Source organism: Mytilus galloprovincialis, chromosome 14, assembly GCF_965363235.1.
Source record: "Mytilus galloprovincialis chromosome 14, xbMytGall1.hap1.1, whole genome shotgun sequence".
Lineage (NCBI taxonomy): Eukaryota > Metazoa > Mollusca > Bivalvia > Mytilida > Mytilidae > Mytilus > Mytilus galloprovincialis.
Window position 1 is genome coordinate 70,824,698 of NC_134851.1, and position 26,476 is coordinate 70,851,173.

Below are 26,476 nucleotides of genomic sequence, written 5' to 3' on the forward strand. Positions count from 1 at the left end.
TTTGACGATTAAATTAAAAAAAGAATTGGTCTGGTCACCGTACTAATAATGACAGGACCGAATGAAAAATGCTAATAACTTTTTTGTTTCTCAAAGGATTAATCTCAAATTCGAAATATCCGTAAAATATAGATAAGATTTCATCATTTGATATATAGATTTAAGAAAAAAAATGTTTAAGAAGCTTTAGAAAACGTGAGATGACCAACTCAGATAATGACAGGACCAATATTGACAATGACAGGACCAAATGAAAATGCTAATAACGCTTTTATTTGTCAAAGGAATTTTCTCAGATTTGAAATATGAAATAAGATGTCATCTTTAAATATATATTTTTTTTACAAAATACAGATTTTTTTCAAAAACTTTCGAAAACTTGACATGACCATCACTGACTGACAGGACCAACCTCGACAATGACAGGACAAGATGAAATTGCTAATTACTCTTTATTTTTTCAGAATATTTCTCTGAAATTTGAAATATAATAAGATTAGACCATTTTATTCATACATATAGGTATAATATAGAAAAAAAATATTAAAAGCTTGCGATAATATGACCTGAACAACACTGAAGAACCCTCAGGCTGGATCAGCAAATTCAGAAAACTTTTGTTCTATCTAAAATTTGATTATTCATTTTATATGCCTAGTTCATCTAATCAGTTTAGTTTAAATAAACAAATTTATTTAAAGTGGATTAGGAAAAATCCCTCAGAATAAATTAATTTATAGCAATAGTTAAAAGTTCTCTAAAAACTGTATTTATGAAATGGCTCTTTTGATGATAATACAAAGCATTCAAAAATTTGGAACACGTTATTAAAGAACATACGTAAATTTAAATACATTTTAAATTAGAAAAATATATAAGTTGTGGTAATAAAAATGAAAGAAGGTTCTTAACTAAATTTAGAGTAAGTTCACATACCATAAACATTGAAAAGGGAAGATATTTCAACTTGGATATTGGTGAAAGAAAGTAAAACTTATGTCAAAATTCTGTTGACGATTAAAAAAACTAATTTAACTGTCAAGCAACGAAGATGCATATTATTCATCGTTTATAAAAATTAATACACTTAAATTTACTGAAAACAACTATCAAAACAAAGAAATCGGTACTACAATTGAACAATTCATATACGAGCTGACCATCTTACTTTATTATATATCTAGTATATATTGACGTGTGAAATTTTTATGTTATAGGTGGAATCTATATTGCTGGTTTTTATTTATCAGTTTAAAGTGTTTAATGCATTTCCTTAATAAATGTATATATGTTAAATGTTTTAATCAACTTAATCAGTCTATTTAAATCATGTTAAGTATAAAATTGAGAAAGGAAATGGGGAATATGTCAAAGAGACAACAACCCGACCAAAGAGCACACAACAGCCGAAGTCCACCAATGGGTCTTCTATGCAGTGAGAAACTCCCGTATCCGGAGGTGTGCTTCAGCTTGTCCCTTAACAAAAATGTATACTAGTTCAGTGATAATGGACGCCATATTTAACTCCGTACGTACACAAGAAACTAAAATTAGAAATAATACAAGACTTACAAAGACCAGAGGCTCCCGACTATAGGGACAGGTGGACAAAATGTGTCGGGATTAAACCTGTTTTTTGATATCTCTGTTTTGTCTTGTAATCATAATTAGAATGTAATTATTCTGCCATGGCTTCTAGTACGGGCACTGTGAATAAAATTATTTGCATAATTTGTATTTGTAGTTGTAGTTGATTTACTGACTGTGCAAGACGCTCATGGTAGTTGATGTCTTTAACTAAAATCTTCGTCGTGAAGGGCAAATCGACCATGCATGATAGGCAATCGGTAATTTAGAAATTCTTTTCTCTTTCTTTCTAGATTTGCAAATTGAAACAATTCATAAGTTTTTATTTACGGAACACAGCTAGCTGAGAACGCCCCATTTTTTTTGGTGGGGTTCGTGTTGCTTTGTCTTTTAATTAGTTTTCTGTGTTGTGTTGTACAATTGTTTGTTTATTTAACTTTTCCTTTTTTTAGCCATGGCGTTGTCAGTTTGTTTTCGATCTATGAGTTTGAAAGTCCCTCTTGTATCTTTCGCCCCTGTTAAGATGTTTGGCGGGAAAATCAATGGTTGGGACCAAGGGTATGGGGGTGTTTGAGAGGGCTTCTTGTGTTCGGTATCGGGAACATTTAGAGAACACTCCTTTCCAGTATAAGTGTATTTGCCCTGGAGTATATACGTGGGGGAGGAATACAATCCGGGTTCTGTCAATATTCCTATAAAAAAAGACCATATCTTACAAGAGTGAGTACGTTAATACATAAATGGGGAAGTATGAACGAGTAGACTGTCTCACTCGGAGGAAAGATTGCACCAATCCGCACTGTTTGTTGGTGACAGTCTGTCCCACTGTATCCATCCCACACTGTCTTGTAGTAACAGACTGTACCAACCAACACTGTCTGGAAGTAACAGAATGTACCAGCCCACACTGTCTGGAAGTAAAAGACAATCAGCCCACACAGTTACGTAGTAACATACTGTACCAGTTCACATTTTCTGGTAGTAACATACTGTACCAGCACACACTGTCTGGAAGTAACAAACTGTTCCAGCTCACATTGTCTGGTAGTAACAGACTACCATCTCACATTATCTGGAAGTAACAGACTGCAATGTACCAACCCACACTGTCTGGTAGTAACATACTGTACCAGCTCGCATTGTCTGGTAGTAACAGACTGTACCAGCCCACAGAGACTGTCTGGAAGTAACCGACTGTATCAGCCCACACTGTCTGGTAGTAACAGACTGTACCAACCAACACTGTCTGGAAGTAACAGAATGTAACAGCTCACATTTTCTGGTAGTAACATACTGCACCAGCACACACTGTCTGGAAGTAACAAACTGTATCAGTTCACCCTGTCTGGTAGTAAGATACTGTTCCAGCTCACATTGTCTGGTAGTAACAGACTGTACCAGCTGATATTGTCTGGTAGTAACAGACTGTACCAGCTGATATTGTCTGGTAGTAACAGACTGTACCAGCTGACATTGTCTGGTAGTAACATACTGTACCAGCTCACATTGTCTGGTAGTAACAGACTGTACCAGCTCACATTGTCTGGTAGTAACATACTGTACCAGCTCACATTGTCTGGTAGTAACAGACTGTACCAGCTGACATTGTCTGGTAGTAACATACTGTACCAGCTCACATTGTCTGGTAGTAACATACTGTACCAGCTCACATTGTCTGGTAGTAACATACTGTACCAGCTCACATTGTCTGGTAGTAACATACTGTACCAGCTCACATTGTCTGGTAGTAACAAACTGTACCAGCTCACATTGTCTGGTAGTAACATACTGTACCAGCTCACATTGTCTTGTAGTAACAAACTGTACCAGCTCACATTGTCTGGTAGTAACATACTGTACCAGCTCACATTGTCTGGTAGTAACAAACTGTACCAGCTTACACTGTCTGGTAGTAACATACTGTACCAGCTCACATTGTCTGGTAGTAACAGACTACCAGCACATAATGTCTAGTAGTAACAGACTGTACCAGCACACACTGTCTGGAAGTAACATACTGTACCAGCACACACTGTTTGGTAGTAACACACTGTACCCGCATGCACTGTCTTAAAGTGACAGATGGTTCCATTAGGGGGAATAATTATATATTGTGTACATAGAATTGTTTAATTGTTCATTATTTCTTTGTATCGGCAATGAGCTAATGGATATATTTTGGTTCATTGTGTATATCATAGATAGTGATTGTTTTTAGTATTGACGTATGGTATGTGGACAACTTGGATCCAAGTATTTACAGGAATGTTCGTTTTAGATATAAACGCCGGGTTACTCGTTACAATTGCAGGACAGCAGCACATGATAAAATGAAATTGTAATCTAAACTCCGTCCAAATGGATTAAATACCTAGAACTTGTTTTTCTTTTTTCTTTTTTTGTTGTTTTTTTTTTAGGGGGAGGGGAGGCCTTAGGCTCGATGTCCGAGCTGTCAAAATGGTTAAACTAACTCGCCTGTCAACACTGGGGTTTTGAGTTGGAATCCCGCACTATGCTGAAGGTGTATTCGACTCAAATCTTAATTGACTAGAATTGTCAGTTTGTTAAGCTTTCCCTAAATCAAATTGTGTTTGTCTTTTTTCCCAAATTTGTCAGATTTGAAATATTAGTGTCGGTCTATTTGATTCTTATATGGTATATGTATATATAAAATTGAGAATGGAAATGGGGAATAAGTCAAAGAGACAACAACTCGACCAAAGAGCAGACAACAGCCGAATGCCACCAATGGATCTTCAACGCAGCGGAGGTGGGCCTCAGCTGGCTCTTAAATAAAAAAATGTGTACTAGTTCAGTGAAAATGGACGCCATACTGAACTTCAAAACATTTAAATGAAATATATTTTTTTTAAAACCGCACAAGACTAACAAAGGTCAGAGGGTCCTAACATGAGACATGCGCCAAAATGTGGTGGGGTTAAACACGCTTTGGAAAATCTCAGCCCTCCCCCTATACCTCTGCTCAATATAGAATAAAGAAACACACATCAATATGCACAGTAAAACTCAATTTAAAAGAAGTCCGAGTCCGATGTATTTCGTCGGGTTGTTGTCTCTTAAGACATATTCCCCATTTCCATGAACTGAACGCAAAAAACAAATTGATAAATCATTTACCAAAATAAATGGAAATTGGGAATGTGTCAAAGAGACAACAACCCAACCATAGAGCAGACAACAGCAGAAGGCCACCAATGGGTTTTCAATGCAGCGAGAAACTACCGCACCCGGAGGCGTTCTTCAGCTGGCCCCTAAAAAAATTGTATACTAGTTCATGAATAATGGGCGTCATACTAAACTCCGAAATATACACGAGAAACTAAAATTAAAAATGATACAAAAAGTTTGGATGTAATTGATTCAGTAGTTTCGTAGAAAGTTTTCTTTTTTTAAAGTTTAACGACCACGACGGACGCCAGGTCATTACAATAGCTCAAATGATCAGTTGGCACGATGAGCTTAAAGGGGACCGAGGTCGTTTGAATACTTTATGATACTTTCATTCACCTAGCTCTTGTACTTGAAGTATGCTTCGGTTTAGTCATTTTGCGATTTGTAGGAGTTAAAATCTCAGTGTTGTTATGAGGGTTTTTGCATACCCCATTATTCATTATTGTGGCCACGTGAAAAACAAAATCAAAACGCCATACACATTTTATTACAAAAATAGATAAAATATAGTAATCAGTTTCAGTCCTAAAGACCAAATCTACAGTGCAACCGTATGTCTAGACCAAATCTACAGTGCAACCGTATGTCTAGATCTTTATCTACAGTGCAACCGTATGTCTAGATCTTTATCTACAGTGCAACCGTATGTCTAGATCTTTATCTAAAGTAATACAAACATCAATCAGTATCAATTAAATGTAAACACAAATTTAAATATGCGAAACCTATTTTAAAATAAATCCTTCAAAAACTGCATCTCTAATCTAAATTTATGTATCATGATACTTGAATCAAGCATAACTATAACAAAAGTAAAATGACATTTGAAACCAGAGGCGGATTTAGGGGGGGGGGGGGCAGGGGGCCCGGCCCCCCCCCTTTTTGGGAAAAAAAATGGTTGCTTATATAGGGAATCATTGAAGCGTGACTGGAGCGGGCCCCCTCTTAGGTCAGTCAGTGGGCCCCCATTTATGAAAATTTCTGGATCCGCCACTGGAAACGCGTACATGTCTGCTTCTATCAGGAAGTACGACTTATAGAGGTTTCATTGTAAAAATACAACCAGGTAAAGGTCTAGTGAAACTTAAAATGTTGCGTGGCAGATGAGCGGCAAGTTGTAGCAATAGCGAAGAATTCATTTTTTTTTAAACATCCCGTTTTGTTTCTTAGTATATAATTAAATCTGCATCAGTTCTATCAGTCTTGCATTATGGAACGACCATTTAACTTTATTAAAGGTGGAGGGATGCTATGGTTTTTGCTAAAACAATATTCTGATCCTCAATTCGACGAACAAATTATTGTGGTCAAGCTGATGACAAAAAAAAAAAAAAGATTCCAGATTTTTTCCTTACCTGACACATGTTATAGTATTATTTTTTTTTTATTGATATAAAAAAGAAGATGTGGTATGATTTCCAATGAGACAACTATCCACACTATGATAGCTAAGTAAAACTTAAAAAAAAATATTCATATACTCAGACAAAATTCAATAACCCTCCCTGAAGTTAAATGGTTGCGCCCTTACTGTAGCATACGATGAAGTGAAATTTTATTATACTAAAACTCAAATGTTCAAATGAATTAAATACATACTACTCGTTTTTAATTGGGGGGGGGGGGGGGGGGGGGAGGAGGCTCATTGACCTAGTGATCTAAGTAGTCGACACTGGGATTGTGAGTTGAAATCCCACTAGTGGCAGGTGACTCTAATTGACTAGCATTGCTAGTTTTACTACCGAAGGTCAGTGATTTTCTCCTAGCACTCCAGCCTCCTCTATTAATGATAATTACCGCCACAAAAGAGGTTTAAAAATAGAGTAAATTTAAAACACAAATCAATTAATTAATAGTGAAACTATTTAAGTTGATGTATGAAATATACTAGGTTCTGGTAGAAATCTATCATGGTCTACAATATGTATTAATGAGAAAAAATCAGAATAAGGTGACGCGCTTGAAGCCAATTAAAGGAAATATTAATAAATTATGAAAATAATTTAAGAATAATCAACTATTTTTTTGAAATTTTACCAAGAATGCACGATTAGATTATGATACGGCGAGTTCTAGACGCTTTATGTCATTTCTTCGTGTTTCTGTTTGAACCTATGATGTTGCCATTTTGTTTTAAGTTGTTCTGAACCTTCATCCGCTATGTCCGTCGTGTGATTTCACCACTGGAGAATATACACCTGATTTCCCGTAATGTTTATAATCATCACAACAGAAAATAAACTACGATACCGAAATTAAGGTTTTGCAAACGTATTTGAGTAGAATAGTCAAAGTTTGAGTAAAACATGTAAGTTCTGTAACGGCACGTTCACGCAGTATATTGGAAAAGAAATGCATTTATAACAATCTCTGATGCATATTAAACTTAATTATATAGAGTATTATATAGCGAACAAATATAAATCTATCCATGTTTTATAAAAATAAAAACTTTGGAACATACAAGGAATAGAATTTAGTCCACTAATTAAAAATGAAAATACTTTATGAAGACGTCATGGTTAAACAAGAAAAAATTATCAAAAATGGATATGTCTTGAAGACGTCATGGTTAAACAAGAACAAAATTATCAAAAATGGATATGTCTTACATGATTTATTTTGAAAGATCAGTTTGCAATTATTAGTCCAACATCATTTATATATAATTACGAGGCATAGCTCTGACAACCCTCAAATTGATTACTAAAAATACATGAATGAAAAAATGATAAACAAATATAATTTCAGGAATAAACAATATTAATGTAGTACAAATATTTTTTTCCAACTCTATATAGACCTACAATTAGATATACTAGTATTCATGTTCAGTCGAACACTTGTTTAGCATGTTTATATTTAGATAAAAGAGACTCTTTACAGAACAACAATAATAATTAGGACCCTTAAATACCAATAAAATAGATGTTATTGTTGTATTTGCCTTTAAAAAAAGAAATTCAACACAATTTGTGATTCTTAATTTAAATACATTGTATGTTCAATACTAGTACGCCATACTACTGTGAATAAATAATTTAAAAAAAATGAACTATCTACACTGTTTCTGCTTTAAACACGTCTATAAGTATAAATAACGGTATTGTAACAATGGAGATTTTAAAACAAAACGTCTGCATCAGCTAAACTGTTTCTCGAACTACCATCTGAATTTACTCGGAAACTTCCCCTAACCGGACGTCCACTCGGATCATCGCTGTCATTTGAGGAATCATCTTTATCGTCATCGTTGTTATCTGAATCACTGTCCGATGCACTTTCTCTTTCATCTTTTTCATTGACAGAAGGAAGCTGCTTACGTCGGTTTTCTGTTCTTGAAGTTTCCGTATTTGGTACCGTTTCCTCATCGAGATCCGGTTTCATATTTTCGATTTCACTATCGAGTTTATCTAGTCTTTCTTTGTGCTTTGCTTGGGAGACAATATTAGCAAAGTTCAGTTTCGATACGCCACCTAGCTTAGGTAATACTGATCTGAGTTTTTCTCTCGCTCTTTCCTTACGTAAATGTTTAAGTTTATTCAAATGCTCTGTTTTTCTTCTTACTTGTTCTTTGATGTCGTCATTTTTCATCATGGTGACGACCGTGCGAATGGAACTATGGGTAAGTCGTTTCGGACCAAACTGTTGCAGAACAAAGTTCGTCCTATTTATCTCGGGTTTTCTCTCCATTTCTTCCATATTGATGGGCGAAGTACTCATTGTTTCCTCCGCGTCTACAGCCTTCTGAAGTTTTGAATAGTTCCTCATGAAGTTACGACTTAAAGTGCTACGCGCCATTTCCGTCTTCCGTTTTGCAAGTTTCTTCCACAAGGTTTTCCCTTTACGTTGCCCAATCGAATCGTCCCCATATTCAGATTCGTTGTCTGTTATGTCTGTTGCAAATGACTTCACAGAAGAGGTGTCAGAATCTGTTTCTTGCTTATTACTTTGAAATTCTCTCACTAATTTCAAGCCCTCAATTACTTTTATTTCTTTATCGGTTCCTTCCTCAGCAGACTCAAAGATACTACCTAAGATTTTCTTTTTGAAATTAATTTCAGCTGAAGGCGAGGCAACGACGTGTAGAAGGGTAGAATAACGATGAAAGAGCATGCAAATGAATTGTACTAATAACATTATTCCGAAAACAGCAGTGAAAGCGAACGAAATAGGCTCAATATAACCCTGACCATACCCTTTTTCATTCTTTTCCTTCCCATTGTCACAGTTCAATGAAATAGATAATGACCCCAACTCTTGTTTGTTTACTTCTGTCAACGTGTAAACTATGGTCACGAATAGTGCATTCATCAGCAGAAATGCCAAACAAACTTTGTTCCTAAGTTCACGCAGATCTTGTTTGATTTTATTTTTAACTTCGTTGGACATATCCAGTGGTTTCAAATACTTTTCAATGAATTTTTCCCAAAAATGTATTTCATTTGGAAGCATATACTCAATTTCACCATATCGAACGTCAGGATCTTCAATCCAGAATGGACAAACCAGTTCATTTCTAGGCTTGTTTCGAAGGTCTTTGAGAATTTCTCTAGAGTTTTCACGTTGCTCCTGCTTTGCAAACAAAGGGTTATCTGCAATGAAAAGGCTAACGTAAAAAAAGATACAACAATGTGGATTTTTAAGATGATGATTGTTTTGAGAACACTATTATGTCAATAATGGGTTTCGTTAAATCGAACACAACTGAGAATATAATGTAGAAAATGGTGAATATAGTCAAATGTATAGCTAGCTAAAACAAATCTGGTTTTATAACTAGCTAAACCCCTCACTTATATGACAGTCGCGTAAAATAACATTAACTTGACAACGACGTGTGGACAAAACATAGAGACATTATCAGTAAAAATGTCAAAAATAGTGGTACAGCACTCAACAATGTGTTATTATTTTAATCACTATAAAGAAAAACAAATAGTAAGCCAAGATACACAAATAGACAAAGCACATTTAATTTAGTAAAAATTGAAGATTAGAATATAAAAATTTACCATAGCACAATAACACACAGACGGGATTTATAAGTACAGAGCCACTTCAAATGGATATCCCAAAAAACTAAACAGTAAAAGTAATACTCATGAAGACAAATAAAAGAATACTTTACCACGTTATTGAGATGATAAACAAAGTTTCTTTGATATTCTTGTTTTTGACAAGTGTCGTCTGAAGGAACCCTGGCGTGTATGAAAGTTAGAAGAGGTTGACAATGAGAGACGCACAGATATTTTCATCAGAATGCCGACAATTTGTCGAAAAGGTCTGTCTCAAATTTCAACAAATATGTTGTCGAAAATAAACTCCAGCATGCTGATCACTTGTTTTCTATGTTAAATGATTTACCTTTTGTTCACTATTAACAACATATGCATTATGGTACATGTATATCCCAAAGTAATAAATTAATAAGGTATGGTACTATTGCAGTCCTGTCAAGATTGGTTTATACATGTCGAGTGGTTTTTACTATTTTCTACCTAATGAAATGCCTGTACCAAGTATAACAGTTGTTATCCAATCGTTTGAAGTGTTTGAGTTTTTGATTTTGTCATTTTATAAAGGATTTTCCCTTTATAATTTCAATTTGAGTTCAGTATTTTTGTAATTTTACAATTTTCATAGAAGTGTTAGAACATGTGCCAAAAATAAAATCACAAATATATTAAACTCCGAGGAAAATTGAAAACGGAAAGTCCCTAATCAAACGAAAAAGCAAATCAAATGAAAGGACAACAACTGTCATATTCCTGACTTGGTACAGGCATTTTCAAATTAAGAAAATTGTGGATTGAAAGATTATTGTTGACTCATAACATTCTAACTTACTGATCATTTCCCCTGCTCTTTCAAAGGCTTCTGGTTGGCGAGCAAAGGGAGTTATATCTTCTTTCGTGTCATTTTGTTTGTATGATGCCACGCTGCGTTGACTGAATGATGTTATTCTGGTATCCATGTCATCAAGTTTTTCGATAATTGCTCGAAGTCTTGTATCTTCTGTTTCTGTTCCAGACTGAGGACAGCACATGCATCTGTTTAATAAAAATGAGAATTAAACTCATTACTAGGTTTGTAATAACTTGACCAACATGAGGATATCACATGTGGAGCAGATTCTGCTTATCTTGTCTGAGTCCTTAGATTATACCCAGTCTTAGATGGGGTTCGTGTTACTCAGTTTTCAGTTTTTCATGTTGCCTTTTGTGTACTATTGTTTGCCTATTTTTTTAAGCTATGGCGTTGTTAGTGTATTGTCGAACTATGAGTTTGAAATTCCCTTTGGTACCGTTCACTTCTCTTTTTCAACAATAAAATTACCTGAATAAGTTTCCAAACGAGAACTGGTAATCGGATGTCTTTTTATCAGTAGTTCCAGGGCCCATAACCCAGCTGCGAATGTCATCCAATCTTGTCCGATTTTGCGGTAAGCTCGCAGGCGTTCCAGCTGCCGTCCCAGTATCTCTTGTTCCCCATGAAATATCATCTAGGTTTCCCAAGGCATATATCATCATTAGCATTGACATGGACGGGATTGCCAAGAAATACAGAAGACCATGTGATAAACACCATACTTCCTGAAAAACATCGATAAATATTTAATTAAATTGGAAAACATCTACCCTTCTGTCCGAGGCACCTGTCATCAGCCCCAGTATTTGCGAGGTTCGTGTTGCTCAGTCCTTGGTTGTCTATGTTGTGTTTTGTGTTCTGTGTGTATGCTTGTTTTTTTTCTTTTTTTAGCCATGATGTTGTCTTTTATTTTCAACATGTGAGTTTTAATGATACAGTCGTATTCTTTGCCTCTTTCTTTTTTCAATAACACCAATTGTTTTCATAGGCCTCTATTGTTTAAATTGCAATGAGCTCGCTAATAGTGCAAATCTAATGGTTCAATTTCCAATCTGATCACACCATTACAAAAAGATTTATTTCTATTTTCCCGCTTTCTATTCTTTCAGCATATGCCATTTAGTAGTGGACGACTCAAAGTCAAAGTGATAGTTTCATTTTGATATGATCTGTCTGATTGCGGACTGTACATGTAACTTTGTCAGCAAGGTTGGAATTGTAATACATAACCCTATTTCATATTCATAATATTCAATTAAACAAATTCATTTGACAGTTTATAAATTAATAAATTATTATGAAACTAAGGTTCAACTCCCTTAGGCAAAAGTGATCTTGATTTGGCTATAATGGTTTGTATGCCGTTTGGTCTGATTTTTAATAAACGTGTTTGCTACTAATAAAAATATTTGGGTTTGATCTTTCATGACAATTAAAATTGAAATCAAACTCACCTTGCCATGAGATGAGGGGGAGGACAGGGGTAAGGGAGACAGGGAGAAAGTGGGTAGGAGAAAGGAGAAAGGGGGTAGGAGAAAGGAGAGGAAGGCTGGGAGAAAGGAGAAAAAGTTGGAGAAAGGAGAAAAAATAAAATATCTCTCCTTTTAAAAAAAATTCTAATATTTCAAGAAAAAATATCTCAAAAGGAGATGTTTTATTCTAATGGGAGAAAGAAGAACGGGGGTAGGAGAAAGGAGAAGAGGGGTGGGAAAAGGGAGAAGGGTACCCCCCTGTCCTCCCCCTCATGAGATGGACCTAACATATCAGGATAGTGATCACGGCACATGAATTATCTACACCATCAGATCACTGAAGCATCTTTTTATCTAATACGAAGAACACTCTACATGCTATTAAGTATTTTAAACCTTCTACACGTGTACATACATTTAGAAATCAAATTGACACAAACCTGTGGATGCAATAACGCTGAAATCACAAACGCCGAGGCAACAAACACCAAGAAAAACGTTGTAACAGAACACCATTTAGCTTCTACCGTTTCTTTAAGTAGACCAACTATCACAATCATCATCAATAGAGCATAAACTGTAGACAATATGGCGGCATAACTAAGCTGAAATATGAAATTATCATCATGTGAACTATTACAATGTATTACAGTACACAATATGGCGGCATAACTAAGCTGAAATATGAAATTATCATCATGTGAACTATTACAATGTATTAGAGTAGACAATACGCATCATACCTCAACTAACATATGATATTTTCATCTTGAGAACTGTTACTGTAGACAATAATAGGCATTATCTTACCTCCTATACATTTCTATGGATGTGACTGGTTAAACAGAGGGACGAAAGATACCAAAGGGACAGTCAAACTCAGAAATCTAAAATAAACTGACAACGCCATGGCTAAAAATGAAAAAGACAAACAGACAAACAATACTTCACATGACACAACATAGAAAACTAAAGAATAAACAACATGACCCCCCACAAAAAAAAAAAAAAAAAAAAACTAGGGGTGATCTCATGTGATCTCTCTTGAATTTTAATTGTCAATACGAACACTGTTTACAATAATTGAGAAAAAAGGGTGTATATAAAGAAAAAGTCCCTATTTTATATTATTTCTGAATAACACCTAACACAAATATCATCTGTAAATCAACTAATGGTTTATATATGAAAAGTTCAAGGAAAGTTAAAGAAGCATGAATTGCGAAATTGAAATTTTACAAAGTATTGATAGTTCACGAATTTTAACCGTAAGTTGTCAAATAAATCTTTAATATTGAATAATATTTACAGCTAGGTTATGGGTCATATAAAGGGTTTAGCTATGGATCAAAACAGGTTCAATCCACCTAATTTTCTACATAAGAAAATGCTTGTACTAAGTCAGCAGTATAACAGTTGTTATCCATTCGTTTGATGTGTTTGAGCTTTTGATTTTACCATTTGATAAGGGACTTTCTGTTTTGATTTTTCCTGGGAGTTTAGTATTTTTGTGATTTTACTTTTTTGGGTCATATAACATGTACCATCACTAAGTAAAATTTTCAAAATATCTTTTTCAGCATGTTTAATACATACAAACTATTTATTGGAGTATTATTACTATGTTACGGAGTTAGAATAGCTTGAATTTTTGAAATTCAAGGTCTATAGTAGGGGGTTCAATATACCGCAGGGGGGTCAAAATACCATGGCTAAGTAAAATTTCCAAAATATAACTAATAATTACCTGAACTTCTTTCTTGGAAACAAAACAAAGAGCTACCATGATAACAACGGGAATAAGATTGATGAGAAATGCTGTCCACGGTTGAACAGAAGGAAAAGCTGTATACAACGCACCTGCAAACAAACAGAACAAATGGAATCTTACATAAAAAAACATGCTTATTGACGCTTCGGACCAGACGAATGTAATTTATTAGATGCGTTTTTTTCCCATTTACAAGCACTGGGCGATTCCAGTGCTTATACACTGTAAATACGTTGGGTATTCGTCAGTGCTTCAATACGGACATGATAATTGATGTATTTGTTATTATTTAAAAAGACAAAGGTTCAATATCCCTCAGGGAAATAACGGAATTATGGAGAAAAAAAGTACGAACTCTATTGTTTCGTTGTTTTCCTCTTATAGTTGATGTATATTCATCGGGATTTGTTTTCTCTCCATCGATTTTTTAACTTTTGAACAGTTGCATTTATTTAGACAATGGTATCAGGTGAATTATGATATTATTAAGAAACAAAGGTACAATCTCCATAGGCAATATCTACTTTAGATTATTATTATTATTATGTATTTGTCCTTTTTGGGCACATAGCTGCTATCGTGTTTACGTATTTGTACATTTCTAGCCTTTAAATGTCGACCTTAGATGGAGTTGGCTGTTTTAGTAATACAACTTTTCCGTGTTTCGGTATATAAATTCTTAGCTTTCAAATATTCGGCTTTGAGCCTTCCTTATAAAAGTAAATTCAGGAAAGTGCGTTTGACTCATACAGTTAATAAAGAATGTAGTTCCTTTATTTTATTATTAAGTAATAATAATGATTACCTAAAACCATAAGCAATATAGTTCCAGGTGTGAGAAGAGATGAGGCAAGCAAAAGCATTTGATATCCCACACACAGAAGTGAGATGTCGTCATTCTTTTCTGTGACATTCTTCCAATCCATCAGTAGATCTATAATATTCGCCATTGTTGACGGAGACCAACGTCGACGTTGATTGTAAAACTCGTAAAACCCTTCCGGTGCAAAGGTCAAAGCGTCAGACGCAGCTACATATTCAACTTTATATCCCTGCTGGAGCAAAAGTGTACACAGCCATCTGTCTTCACCTGAAATTTTAAATTTACAATGTATTCTATGTCATAGGTAATGGAATAATAAAGTCTTTACAATTTTTCAGGTTGCACATGTAATGACCATAAAATGTCCTTTTTCCTTTTCCTTTGATCTCGATATAAGATTTCCAGGATTTGGCAGTTGTTGTCCATTCGTTTGATGTGATTGAGCTTTTAATTTTGCCATTTGATCATGTTGATTAGGGACTTTGACAAGTTTGCCTATTCCGAAGACATATCGAATATTTTACAGAAGAAACCATTGATTAAGTTAGATACAAATAGTCGTAGCATTGTATCGAACAACAATTCTAACATAAAACGACAACCAATACTGTGATTACATATACTAGCATAAAAATAGTAACACAAATTTCTTTTCAGTTTTGAAAGATTAATGATTTGATAATGTGTGAGCATAACTGTCATAATGTTTTTAAAAAGAAATGTACTTGACCAAATTTAATTGCATCACATACTAAAAAGACACAGAAATCCTATATAGCTATCAAAGTGACTATTCTAGTGAGCTGCCATTCGCCGAGGAAAACATACTATGTCGAAACTTATATAACTATGTACGAGAATGGCAATTGATACCAAAAGATAAATAAACTGACAACGTCGTGGCTAAAAAAAAAGAGAGACATGTTTTAAATAATTTCATACCCCAAAATTCCATGCATTACGATCACAATGGCTGTTTGCTATGTATTTACCTTGATCATACTGAACATGCTGATATGCTTCGGTTGGTACTGTTGTATACTTGGCCATGACATTGTCATCCATCAATGAAAAGCCTCTAAACAAACTGAAACATCCGGGACTGCACAACACACATCCAATCATATTCTCCGCTGCTTTCTGTAGCCAATGACTTACAGCGTACTCAAACTTTTGATACCAAATCATCGGACCTTTTAAATGAAATACAATATGAGGGGACATGTGTGAGGTAATCAGTATGAGTGCTACACCTTAATGTAATTGAATCGTGAATTTATGATAAAATTCTATTCATATTTTTTAAACAGCGAACGTCATACGCCACAATAGAACGCTCGAAAGAAGAGTATACAGTTGTACTCTTTCCTTTAATCAAATCTAATAAAAAATCTACTAATTTTAAGCTTTGATAATGGTACAGATATACATATCTTAATTCCAATTTTCCTTCCCAAAGAGAAGATGTAAGCAATGCTCGGTTATAGAAAACCTTTAAACTTTATATAAAAAAGTAAATAGACTGTGTGATCGAAAGAACTATTTGATTAACCTTGTCTTGCACATATCAGTAAAATGTCTTTACAAATTACCTCACACATGTCCCCTGTGAAGATCTCTGTTAATTTGTTTTTCATTTGATGATTGAAAGACTTTCAGTTTTGATTTTTTTCTTGGAGTTTGGTATATGTGCTATTTTGCATTTTACCTGCAGATATTTATACGAAAAGGCTGCTGAATAATAAAGACAACAGTATTCTACCGCTGTTAAATAGTCATAAATCGATCTAACTGAAACAAATCCCGGTCAAAAACTAGAACCGAGGGAAACTCTCCAAAGCTACCCATTTGTTAAGTTATCTAATTTGAAACTTTAAAAGCTTCAAAAGCTTCGTTAAAGATTTTTGTAAAGTTTTCAATTACCTGCCCCTATCGGATGAATCCTTCCACATGCTGCTCCTACGTTGAGATTTTTCTTCATTCGATCAACAAGAAGCTGTACTGCAGACGGTTGAAAGTCTACGTCGCCATCCAGAGCTAGGATAAATGTGTTTTGTGCAATTGTTTCTTTGGCTTTTTTGCTTTTCTTTAAGTTCATTAGTTTGTGTCCAAGGAAATAGTACATGTACATGACCTATACAATAAAGAAACAACTATGTCTAATTCATTTATATTATGTACCAAGCTCGAGTACATCAGCTGAAATATAAATATTATATTAAAGAGCACATGTAGCACTATGTCTTGCTTTCGTGTCGATTTATTTCATTTATTTACAATTAAGTATCAAAAACATGTTTGTCACCGAGGATGTTATTTCTGTTGTTCTTATTGCTAGACTTGTGTTCTACTAGTTTATTAAAGGGTATAGACACACTTATTTTACACATTGTTTTACACATACTAGTAATCAATAAATTTATAATTTTTAGGTACATAATACGCTTGATTCCGATCGTAATCTTTTCATCTGATTTTAGGTGACGTTATTTGACGTCGTGTGTGCGTTAATTGTGCTAAATATGCACGTTAACTATTACTAGCTGCATTGTGGAGCTTATGTATTAATATTCTAATGTGGATAACTTCTTTATGACTGCTTCGATAACAATTTTAAAATGTTAACATTTATATATTTCTTGATGCAGGGTTGGATTTTGTAAATTAAAATAGATACGGGTGTTTGAAGAATGTCAAGCAGTCACAATTACTTTATCAGTAAAAATGCAGGGATCATGTTAAACGTTTAAATGACGTGAAAAATCGAAATATAGTAAAATAAAATTTAGAATGGAAATGGGGAATGTGTCAAAGAGACAACAACCCAACCATAGAAAAAAACAACAGCAGAAGGTCACCAACAGGTCTTCAATGTAGCGAAAAATTCCCGCACCCGGAGGCGTCCTTCAGCTGGCCCCTAAACAAATATATACTAGTTCAGTGATAATGAACGCCATACTAATTTCCAAATTGTACACAAGAAACTAAAATTAAAATAATACAAGACTAACAAAGGCCAGAGGCTCCTGACTTGGGACAGGCGCAAAAATGCGGCGGGGTTAAACATGTTTGTGAGATCTCAACCCTCCCCCTATACCTCTAGCCAATTTAGAAAAGTGAACGCATAACAATACGCAAATTAAAAATTCAGTTCAAGAGAAGTCCGAGTCTGATGTCAGAAGATGTAACCATAAAAGTATTTTTATGGTAATGGAAATGATATTGATCAAGCTTTGTGTTTTATTTTGAATTTTTTTTTTTTTTTTAATTTTATTGGTATGTTACCTGGCTCCACCTTTTCTTGTGTCGAATTTTCTGTTTGTCCTTCAAATGTGCGATGATTTTGTTTCCACCGGGCAATTTCCACTCCAGCTTACCACCATACGGTGTTGGTATCTTTGTTGGTGCTTTGATTTTGGTAATAACATTGTGAACAGCTCTAAATCAATAACATTGTAAACAGTTCTGAATTGATTAAGTTATTTTTTCAGATAATATCATATAAAAAACAAGAATGTGTCCATAGTACACGGATGCCCCACTCGCACTATCACTTTCTATGTTCAGTGGACCGTGAAAATTGGGATTAAACCTTTAATTTGGAATTAAAATTAGAAAAATCATATCATAGGGAACATGTGTACTAAGTTTCAAGTTGATGTTACTTTAACTTCATCAAAAACTACCTTGACCAAAAACTTTAACCTGAACTTCGCACTATCATTTTCTATGTTCAGTGGACCACGAAATTGGGGTCAAAACTATAATTTGGCATTAAAATTAGAAAGATCATATCATGGGGAACATGTGTACTAAGTTTCAAGTTGATTGGACTTCAACTTCTTCAAAAACTACCTTGACCAAAACTTTAACCTGAAGCGAACGGACGCACAGACGGACGGACGAACGAACGAACGGAGGCACAGACCAGAAAACATAATGCCCCTCCTCTATCGTAGGTGGGGCATAACAAACAGAACAGTTGTATTTTTTCTCCCAAATATACCATCTTACTACGAAATTATCTTGAAAACAATTTCATTGTTTACACTGTATAAAAATCTTAGCACAATATTACAAGAAGTTTACAAAATACCAAAAATGATTAAGCATTTTGATTTGCAAATCCAGGAGACTTTCGAAGGCTCAATGATACGGCACACTGTTAAAATGTAGTAACTATGTCACTTTATATATGTAAAAACTCAGTATCGCATGAATCGACTTTGTCAATCCCTTTTTTACATTGCTTATTGAAAAATTCCGAGAAGGTTTATAACATTCCTAATATAGACGAAGCAAGATCTTGATTCACAAAACAAATATGTATGTTCAAAGAAAAGAAAAAAATATGCAAATCAGAACCTAATTTGAACATTTAGTTCATGGGGTATGTACTGTTGTTTTTCTGTTTGTCTTTGTCTCTTTTAGCCATGGCGTTGTCATTTAATGTTCGACTTATGTGTTTGAATGTCCCTCTGTATATTTCGCCTTTTTTAATGTACAATGCAAGCTAACGTTTCATTACTTGACCACATGATTCCTATTTATTTCGCCTCTTTTAATGTACAATGCAAGCTAACGTTTCATTACTTGACCACATGATTTCTATTTATTTCGCCTCTTTTAATGTACAATGCAAGCTAACGTTTCATTACTTGACCACATGATTCCTATTTATTTCGCCTCTTTTAATGTACAATGCAAGCTAACGTTTCATTACTTGACCACATGATTCCTATTTATTTCGCCTCTTTTAATGTACAATGCAAGCTAACGTTTCATTACTTGACCACATGATTCCTATTTATTTCGCCTCTTTTAATGTACAATGCAAGGTAACGTTTCATTACTTGACCACATGATTCCTATTTAGGCCAAACGTTAAGTGAAGAGTTAAATGCACGAATCCGATTAACATCGTATTTCCTTAGCAAACTTCGGAAAAGCATAAATTAACGAATATCAAATTTCTGTAGACTTAAAAGAGGGACGAAAGATACCAAAGGGACAGTCAAACTCATAAATCTAAATCAAACTGACAACGGCATGGCTAAAAATGAAAAAGACAAACAGAAAAACAATAGTACACATGACACAACATAGAACACTAAAGAATAAACAAAACTTACGTTGCAGCGACGTCGATACATTCAACCAACATCTTCACATAACTGTTGACTGTATAATCATATTGCCCTTCACCATGCGGCTCAAAAGCATCATCAAAGAAGATATGTGCTGAAGGAAAAGTTTAAAAAAATATTGTAAAACTGTAAAAACAAGAATGTGTCCTCAGTACACGAATGCCCCACTCGCACTATCATTTTCTATGTTCAGTGGACCTTGAAATTGGGGTAAAATCTCTAATTTGGCATTAAAATTAGAAAGATCATATCATAGGGAATATGTGTACCAAGTTTGAAGTCGATTGGACTTCAACTTCATCAAAAACTACCTCGACCAAAAACTTTAACCTGAAGCGGGACAGACGGACGAACGAACGGACGGACGAACGGACGGACGGACGAACGGACGCACAGACCAGAAAACATAATGCCCCTCTACTATCGTAGGTGGGGCATAAAAATGTAAACATAAAAAGTTGTGAAGGGAAATACATTCAAATCTGGTTTCACACTTAGACACACCATTTTCTTTAGAAAACGCCTGTATAAAGTCGTCTATCATTTGATTCGTTGGTTGATAAAGTCCTCCGTTTGTTTATATCAGTGTTTGTAGACCTCTCTTTAATGAATTTGGTATTTTGTAAATGCATATTTGTATTGGGAAAGATACCATTGAAGATAATGAACTGATATTTTTTTTCGAAAAAACAGTAAATGCCACTCATGTTCCAAATCATCGATCTTTAGAAAATAAAAGGGTACCTATACCTTTTTAAAAAGATAAACAGCCTATGTTAAACTTTGTTAGCTGGTGTTATTAAATCAATTCCAGTGCCATGTTCAACACAGAGACCGAACATACTCGGGTTATTCTAGCGATAAAACGACTTCTCTAGTATCTTAAAACATAAGAACATTAATTGTTATCAAAGGTACCAGGATTATAATTTAGTACGCCAGACTCGCGTTTCGTCTACATCAGACTCATCAGTGACGCTCATATCAAAATATTTATAAAGCCAAACAAGAACAAAGTTGAAGAGCATTGAGGATCCAAAATTCCAAAAAGTGGTGCCTAATACGGCTAAGGTAATCTATGCATTAAAAATGTTGTTCTTTAATTGATACAGCCACATTCTTTGGTTTATTAGTTTACATTGTAGTGTTGTGTCGTTGTTCTCCTCTTATATTTATGCGTTTCCCTCAGTTTTAGTTTGTTACCCCGATTTTGTTTTTTGTCCATGGATTTATGAGTTTGAACAGCGGTATACTACTGTTGCCTTTATTTATTCCCTGTGTCTGATATCTTATTTTCATGTTGTCACAACATTTATCTAAAATTGTGAATGGAAATGGCAAATGTGTCAATAGAAAAACAACCTGACTAAAAAGCAAATAATCAGTTATCTGTATATTATTGCCTACCTTCAAATTCGTAATAATCTGGGTCTCGTATTCCAAAGTAAAGCTGAAGATTCCGTCTAGCACATTGATCCTCGTCCATTCTGTATAATAGTTGAATATGAAATACTGTAAATCAACTTATTTTCGCGAGCGATTTATTTTCGCGACTTTCGCGAGTAAAAAAATAACGCGAATTTAAATCGTCGTGAATATGTAAAGCTTGGATATTTCCTTTTTTAACTTCATCAAGTCAATCAGAAAATCGCGAAATTAAATAGCCGCGAAGTATCATGAAAGGGTAAAACGCGAAATAAAGTATCTGCGAAAATAAGTTGGTTTACAGTATGCATGATACATAGTGATCAAAATTATAACACAACGTTGACTGATGTACACCTATTTTTGAAATTTTTGCCTATTATGTCTGTTTCTTTTGTTCAAGTATCGTTGTCAATATAATGGAACTTTGTACATCTGTCATACAAGTGAGAGGTTTAGCTATCTATAAAACCAGGTTTATTCCTCTATTTCCTCCATACGAAATGCCTGTACATATTTTTTTGTTTTTATAGTGATTAAGATTATTACACAATGTTGAACCCCTCTTTTTGACACGTTTACCTAATATGTCTGTTTGTTTTGTTCATACATCATTGTCAATATAATGAAATTTTGCGAATGTCGTACAAAAGAGGGAGCTAGTTTTAAAACCAAGTTTAATTCATAATTTTCTACACAAGAAAATGCCGGTACTAAGTCAGGAATATGACAGTTGTTATTCTTTTGTTTGATGTGTTTGAGCTTCTGATTTTGCCATTTAGGGACTTTCCATTTATAATTTACCTCGTAGTTCGAAGTTTTTGTTATTTTCTTTAAGGTATTTATGATGAGTTTTTGTACTATCTACTACACCTCTTTTGTTGTGTGTTTTAAAAATTTATATGAATGATTGAAGTTTTTAGTCCTTGTGTGTTATAAATTGATGATACTGTCATTAAAGTGAGAGGGTTAGCGCTATAGAACCAGGTTTAATCCACCATTTTCTACATTTGAAAATGCCTGTACCAAGTCAGAAATATGACAGTTTTTGTCCATTCGTTTTTGATGCGTTTTGTTATTTAATTTTGCCATGTGATTATGGACTTTCTCAATTGATCTTTCTCTAAGTTCAGTATTTTTGTGATTTTACTTTTTAAATCTGAGATTGATGTTTACACAGTTGGTGCTGCTGAATCCAAATGATTGCCATACTGAACTGTAATGTTTTTTTGTTTTGGATGCGCACCCAATTTAATCAACTCACAGGAACTATAAACAATTGTCGTACATAACGTTTATATATAGATTTCATGCGTTTATTTTTCATACCTGCAAATAGACTTGAGAACCTGTGTCATTTCGTTTAGTGTTTCATGCCACATAGTGGCACACATGTATATCATAGGAGTGCTATCCTTACGTAGAACTGACCAATCATCATTAGGATTGTACTCGGGGTTCTCCGTCCAGTCAGGTATTGGAACCTTCGAAGGCTTATTCTATTTAATACAAAATATAATTTAATAAAATGGAATTTAATAAAACATAATATAATGTAATAAAATATAATATAATTTAATAAAATATAATATAATATAATATAATATAATTTAATTTAATCTAATATAATTTAATTTAATAAAATATAATATAATTTAGTAAAATAAAATATAATTAAATAAGATATAATTTAATAAAAAATGTCTTCGTGTAAACATCAATTAAACCATAACTCGTATTAATGGTCTTTTCTATTATGTTGTTACAATTTCTAGTTCATGCTTATTTTATTTTACTTTCATTGTGGTTAAGGTGTGTGATGCAAATCTCTCTGTGTATTTATATTTTTGATTGACAGTGTCTTAATTCCTCTGTGTCAAATTAAGGCACGTGTCTCTGAATCTCCCCTATATACCGTAATATTGCACAAGGTACTTAACTCACATGTTTGACAAAAGTGCGAGACCGGGTGACACTTCATTTAAGTAACTTGTGTTGTATAAAGAACATTTTTTCAGAGACATAGAAATGTATCGTTTTAGAAAAAAAGCTAAAATACTTATAACAAGAACTTGACTTAAATAATTCAACTCAACTTAATCTTTGACAACCGAATTTAAATTACCACCGGGTTCATACTAACAATATCAGCACGATGGGTGCCAAATGTAGAGCAGGATCTACTAATCTTCCGGAGCACATTAGATCACACTGGGTTTTTGGTGTTGTTTAGTTTTAAGTTGTATTTTGAGTAATTTTGGTTGTCTTTTGACTTGGCATGCGTTGTCAGTTCAGTTTCAAGTTTAAATGTCCCGTTGCCATAGTTCGTTTCTTTCTTTAATTGACTAAGTATAGCTATATTACCGATTCTATCGTGGTCTTAAATTCCTCGTCAGTTCGTCTTCTATTCAACATGAAAGATTGGTCCAATAAGACTCCGCAATACAATGGCTTAACAAATAGTCTGAAATTCATTCACATAGACAAGGTATTAACGATATGTTTAATGGAACACATGTTTTGTATCTGCGATCTTTTTATAAAAGTTATTTCAAGTAGTGCTGAGTTAGATATTATGTTAGTTTTGAAATATTTTATTCATCCAAAGTAATTCAGTATTATTTACCCTTATCTGTTTCCCTAGATTTTGTCTAGATTGACAATTCTAAGATTTACTATTAACATAACTTTTCTAAATGTTTGGTTAGTCGTGCTCAGTCGTAAGTGGTTTTTTTCTTGTATTTTGTGTACTGTTGTTTTGTTTTTTTGTTTTTTCATTTTTTACCATAGTTTTGTCAAATTATTTTCGAATTATGGGTTTAACTTCCCCATTAGTATCGTTCGATTTCTTTTTGGACTTGCAATTTAGGAATTTTCTAATTTTTTTTTCATCTAAAGGCTATCGTCGTGCAAATTGGGTCGCCGCTGAATCGCAAGCTTATTATCATTCAAAATGTATAATTCAGTTTAAGATTAACAAATAAAGGGAACAGTAGTATGCCGCTGTTTGAAATTCATAAATCGATAGAGAAAAAACAAATCCGGGTTACAAACTAAAACTGAGGGAAACACTCAATTCAACACATATTAAATAACTTCCGTAAACAAGTTTCCAATAATATAAAAAATATAAAAAAGTATTTATTTGACTTACTTGTCTGTTGACTGGAGTCGTTCTTTCTTTGGATTCCAAATATAATTTGTGATCAGTAAAAGAGATAAATAACTGATTATTCCCCCGGTAACTAGTGGCCAAATATCAGTAAATCTGTCCACTAAATTTAGTATTGGATTATGTTCATTATCTGTCCAGTGCGGAAATTGAATTTCACACTTCCCAAACCAGAATTTCCCGATATTGTCGTTGTAATCTCCGGTACCATTCGAAGACATAAGCACAAATAAAACGACCAGTGCTATTGGTGTTGCCATGGCTAGAGGTAACCCGAATGCCATTCTCTGCGCAACTACTTTGCAAGCTGCCTTCGCTATCTTATAACACACACCGTTCATTATAATATACACAAGAGCTATCATGAAGGGAAACAACTTTTTAAAAGTCGGACATTCATTTAAAATCGTACCATCCGTCAAGATGGTGTTCATGATTGACTTATGGCTGTCAGCTCGGAGATCATCTTCTGAATATTTAAAGTACAGCATATCTATACAGTCTTTTCCACATATAAGGCTACCATGTATAACTGGAAGAATACACGTAGACAAGATTATCTTCCAACAGATTGATACAAATAGAATTTTACTCTTACTTTGCATTAAATATCGTTTAATTTTTGGTAAACCATCTGAGTAGGATCTTCCTTTTGGCACAAAATTCTCCCACCAATACACAGATATAAAAATAGATGATAAGACTAATAAAATGGCAATAATTTGTCTCTGGTCTTGCGAGACGTTATTTCGAAATGACGCTGGAGGATTTAAAATGTAAAAACACGTAAGTCCAAGCCCTCCTATATGTATTAAAGCAATAACGATATTCATAATAACTGATGCAAATATTTTCCCAAATTTCATTTGATCCTCTGGCTCCCTTTCATGGCTAGGTAATCGGTTTCTGGATGGATAAATAATTTTCAAGAGTCCCGGAATCGTACCGACATTTAGAATAACAATGGCGGATATAACCGGATCTAGATTTGGCAAGACTACGAACATTAAGATATACAATCCAATGGTATGCATGGTTTCAACTAGGAGAGCCTAAAATAATATGAATACATTAAAACAAGTAATATTAAAATAATCAGGATAATAGGATAGAAAATAAGGATAATAATAATATTAAGGAACAATAATTTAAAAGCAAATTACAACCTGAGTGTCTTTTTAAAAGTTTTTTTTAATGTGTTTCGTGTCGATCAGTCAATCCGTTTCTTACTAAGTTTTAGCAATTCTTTATCAAATCTTCATCAACACCACCAGTCTATACTTATCAAAACAAAGGATAGCATTCCAGTCATTATAAGACACACACAGGCCAGGTATATTGTGCGTTAACGAGACCAATGTGGACAAAAGCTTTCAAAATCAATGAATTTTACCAACCGACCATTACGAAATAATCAAAGACTGTAAAGAGGGAGATAGAGGAGTGTTAATAGCAAGCAAAACAACACTTATATCCACAGAACAAACCAAATTAAGAACTGAATGCTAGATTACTTGGACTAAAATACAAATAGAAGGAATTAAAAACCTCTATATTGGATCCTTCTACAGAAATTCAAAAAGCACAATAGAATAGTTATCAAAAGTACCAGGATTATAATTTTATACGCCAGACGCGCGTTTCGTTTTCATAATACTCACCAATGACGCTCTGATCAAAATAGTTAAAAAGCCAAACAAATACAAAGTTGAAGAGAATTGGGGACTCAAATTCCAAAATGTTGTGACAAATACGGATAATCTACTCCTGGGGTAAGAAAATTCTTAGTCTTTCGAAAAATTCAGAGTTTTGTAAACAGAAAATGTATAAAAATGACCATATAATTGATATTCATGTCAACACCGAAGTGCTGACTACTGGGCTGGTGATACCCTAGAAGACCTTGAAAACCTTGATAGATCACTGAGTATGATTGATACAACATGAGCGACTTTAATCTTCCAAGCATAAACTGAAAAAAATGGAACAATCAAACCAGTAGCTAAGTATGGTACA

General features: G+C 34.1%; 1 protein-coding gene across 1 annotated transcript in view; it reads right to left on the bottom strand.

Annotated features, from left to right (window-relative positions):
- Positions 1-2,650: 2,650 nt before the first annotated feature.
- LOC143058173 (chitin synthase chs-2-like) overlaps positions 2,651-26,476 on the bottom strand; it is a 46,742-nt gene continuing 22,916 nt past the window's right edge. Inside the window, exons 4-15 of the mRNA XM_076231636.1 lie at positions 24,443-25,512; positions 23,653-23,752; positions 22,618-22,787; positions 21,271-21,350; positions 19,849-19,957; positions 18,002-18,155; positions 16,640-16,850; positions 15,709-15,909; positions 14,699-14,983; positions 13,870-13,982; positions 12,773-12,799; positions 2,651-2,833 (exon numbers count right to left, since the gene is read on the bottom strand). Coding sequence (XP_076087751.1) covers positions 2,651-2,833; positions 12,773-12,799; positions 13,870-13,982; positions 14,699-14,983; positions 15,709-15,909; positions 16,640-16,850; positions 18,002-18,155; positions 19,849-19,957; positions 21,271-21,350; positions 22,618-22,787; positions 23,653-23,752; positions 24,443-25,512 — 2,703 coding nt within the window. The remainder of the gene's footprint in view (positions 2,834-12,772; positions 12,800-13,869; positions 13,983-14,698; positions 14,984-15,708; positions 15,910-16,639; positions 16,851-18,001; positions 18,156-19,848; positions 19,958-21,270; positions 21,351-22,617; positions 22,788-23,652; positions 23,753-24,442; positions 25,513-26,476) is intronic.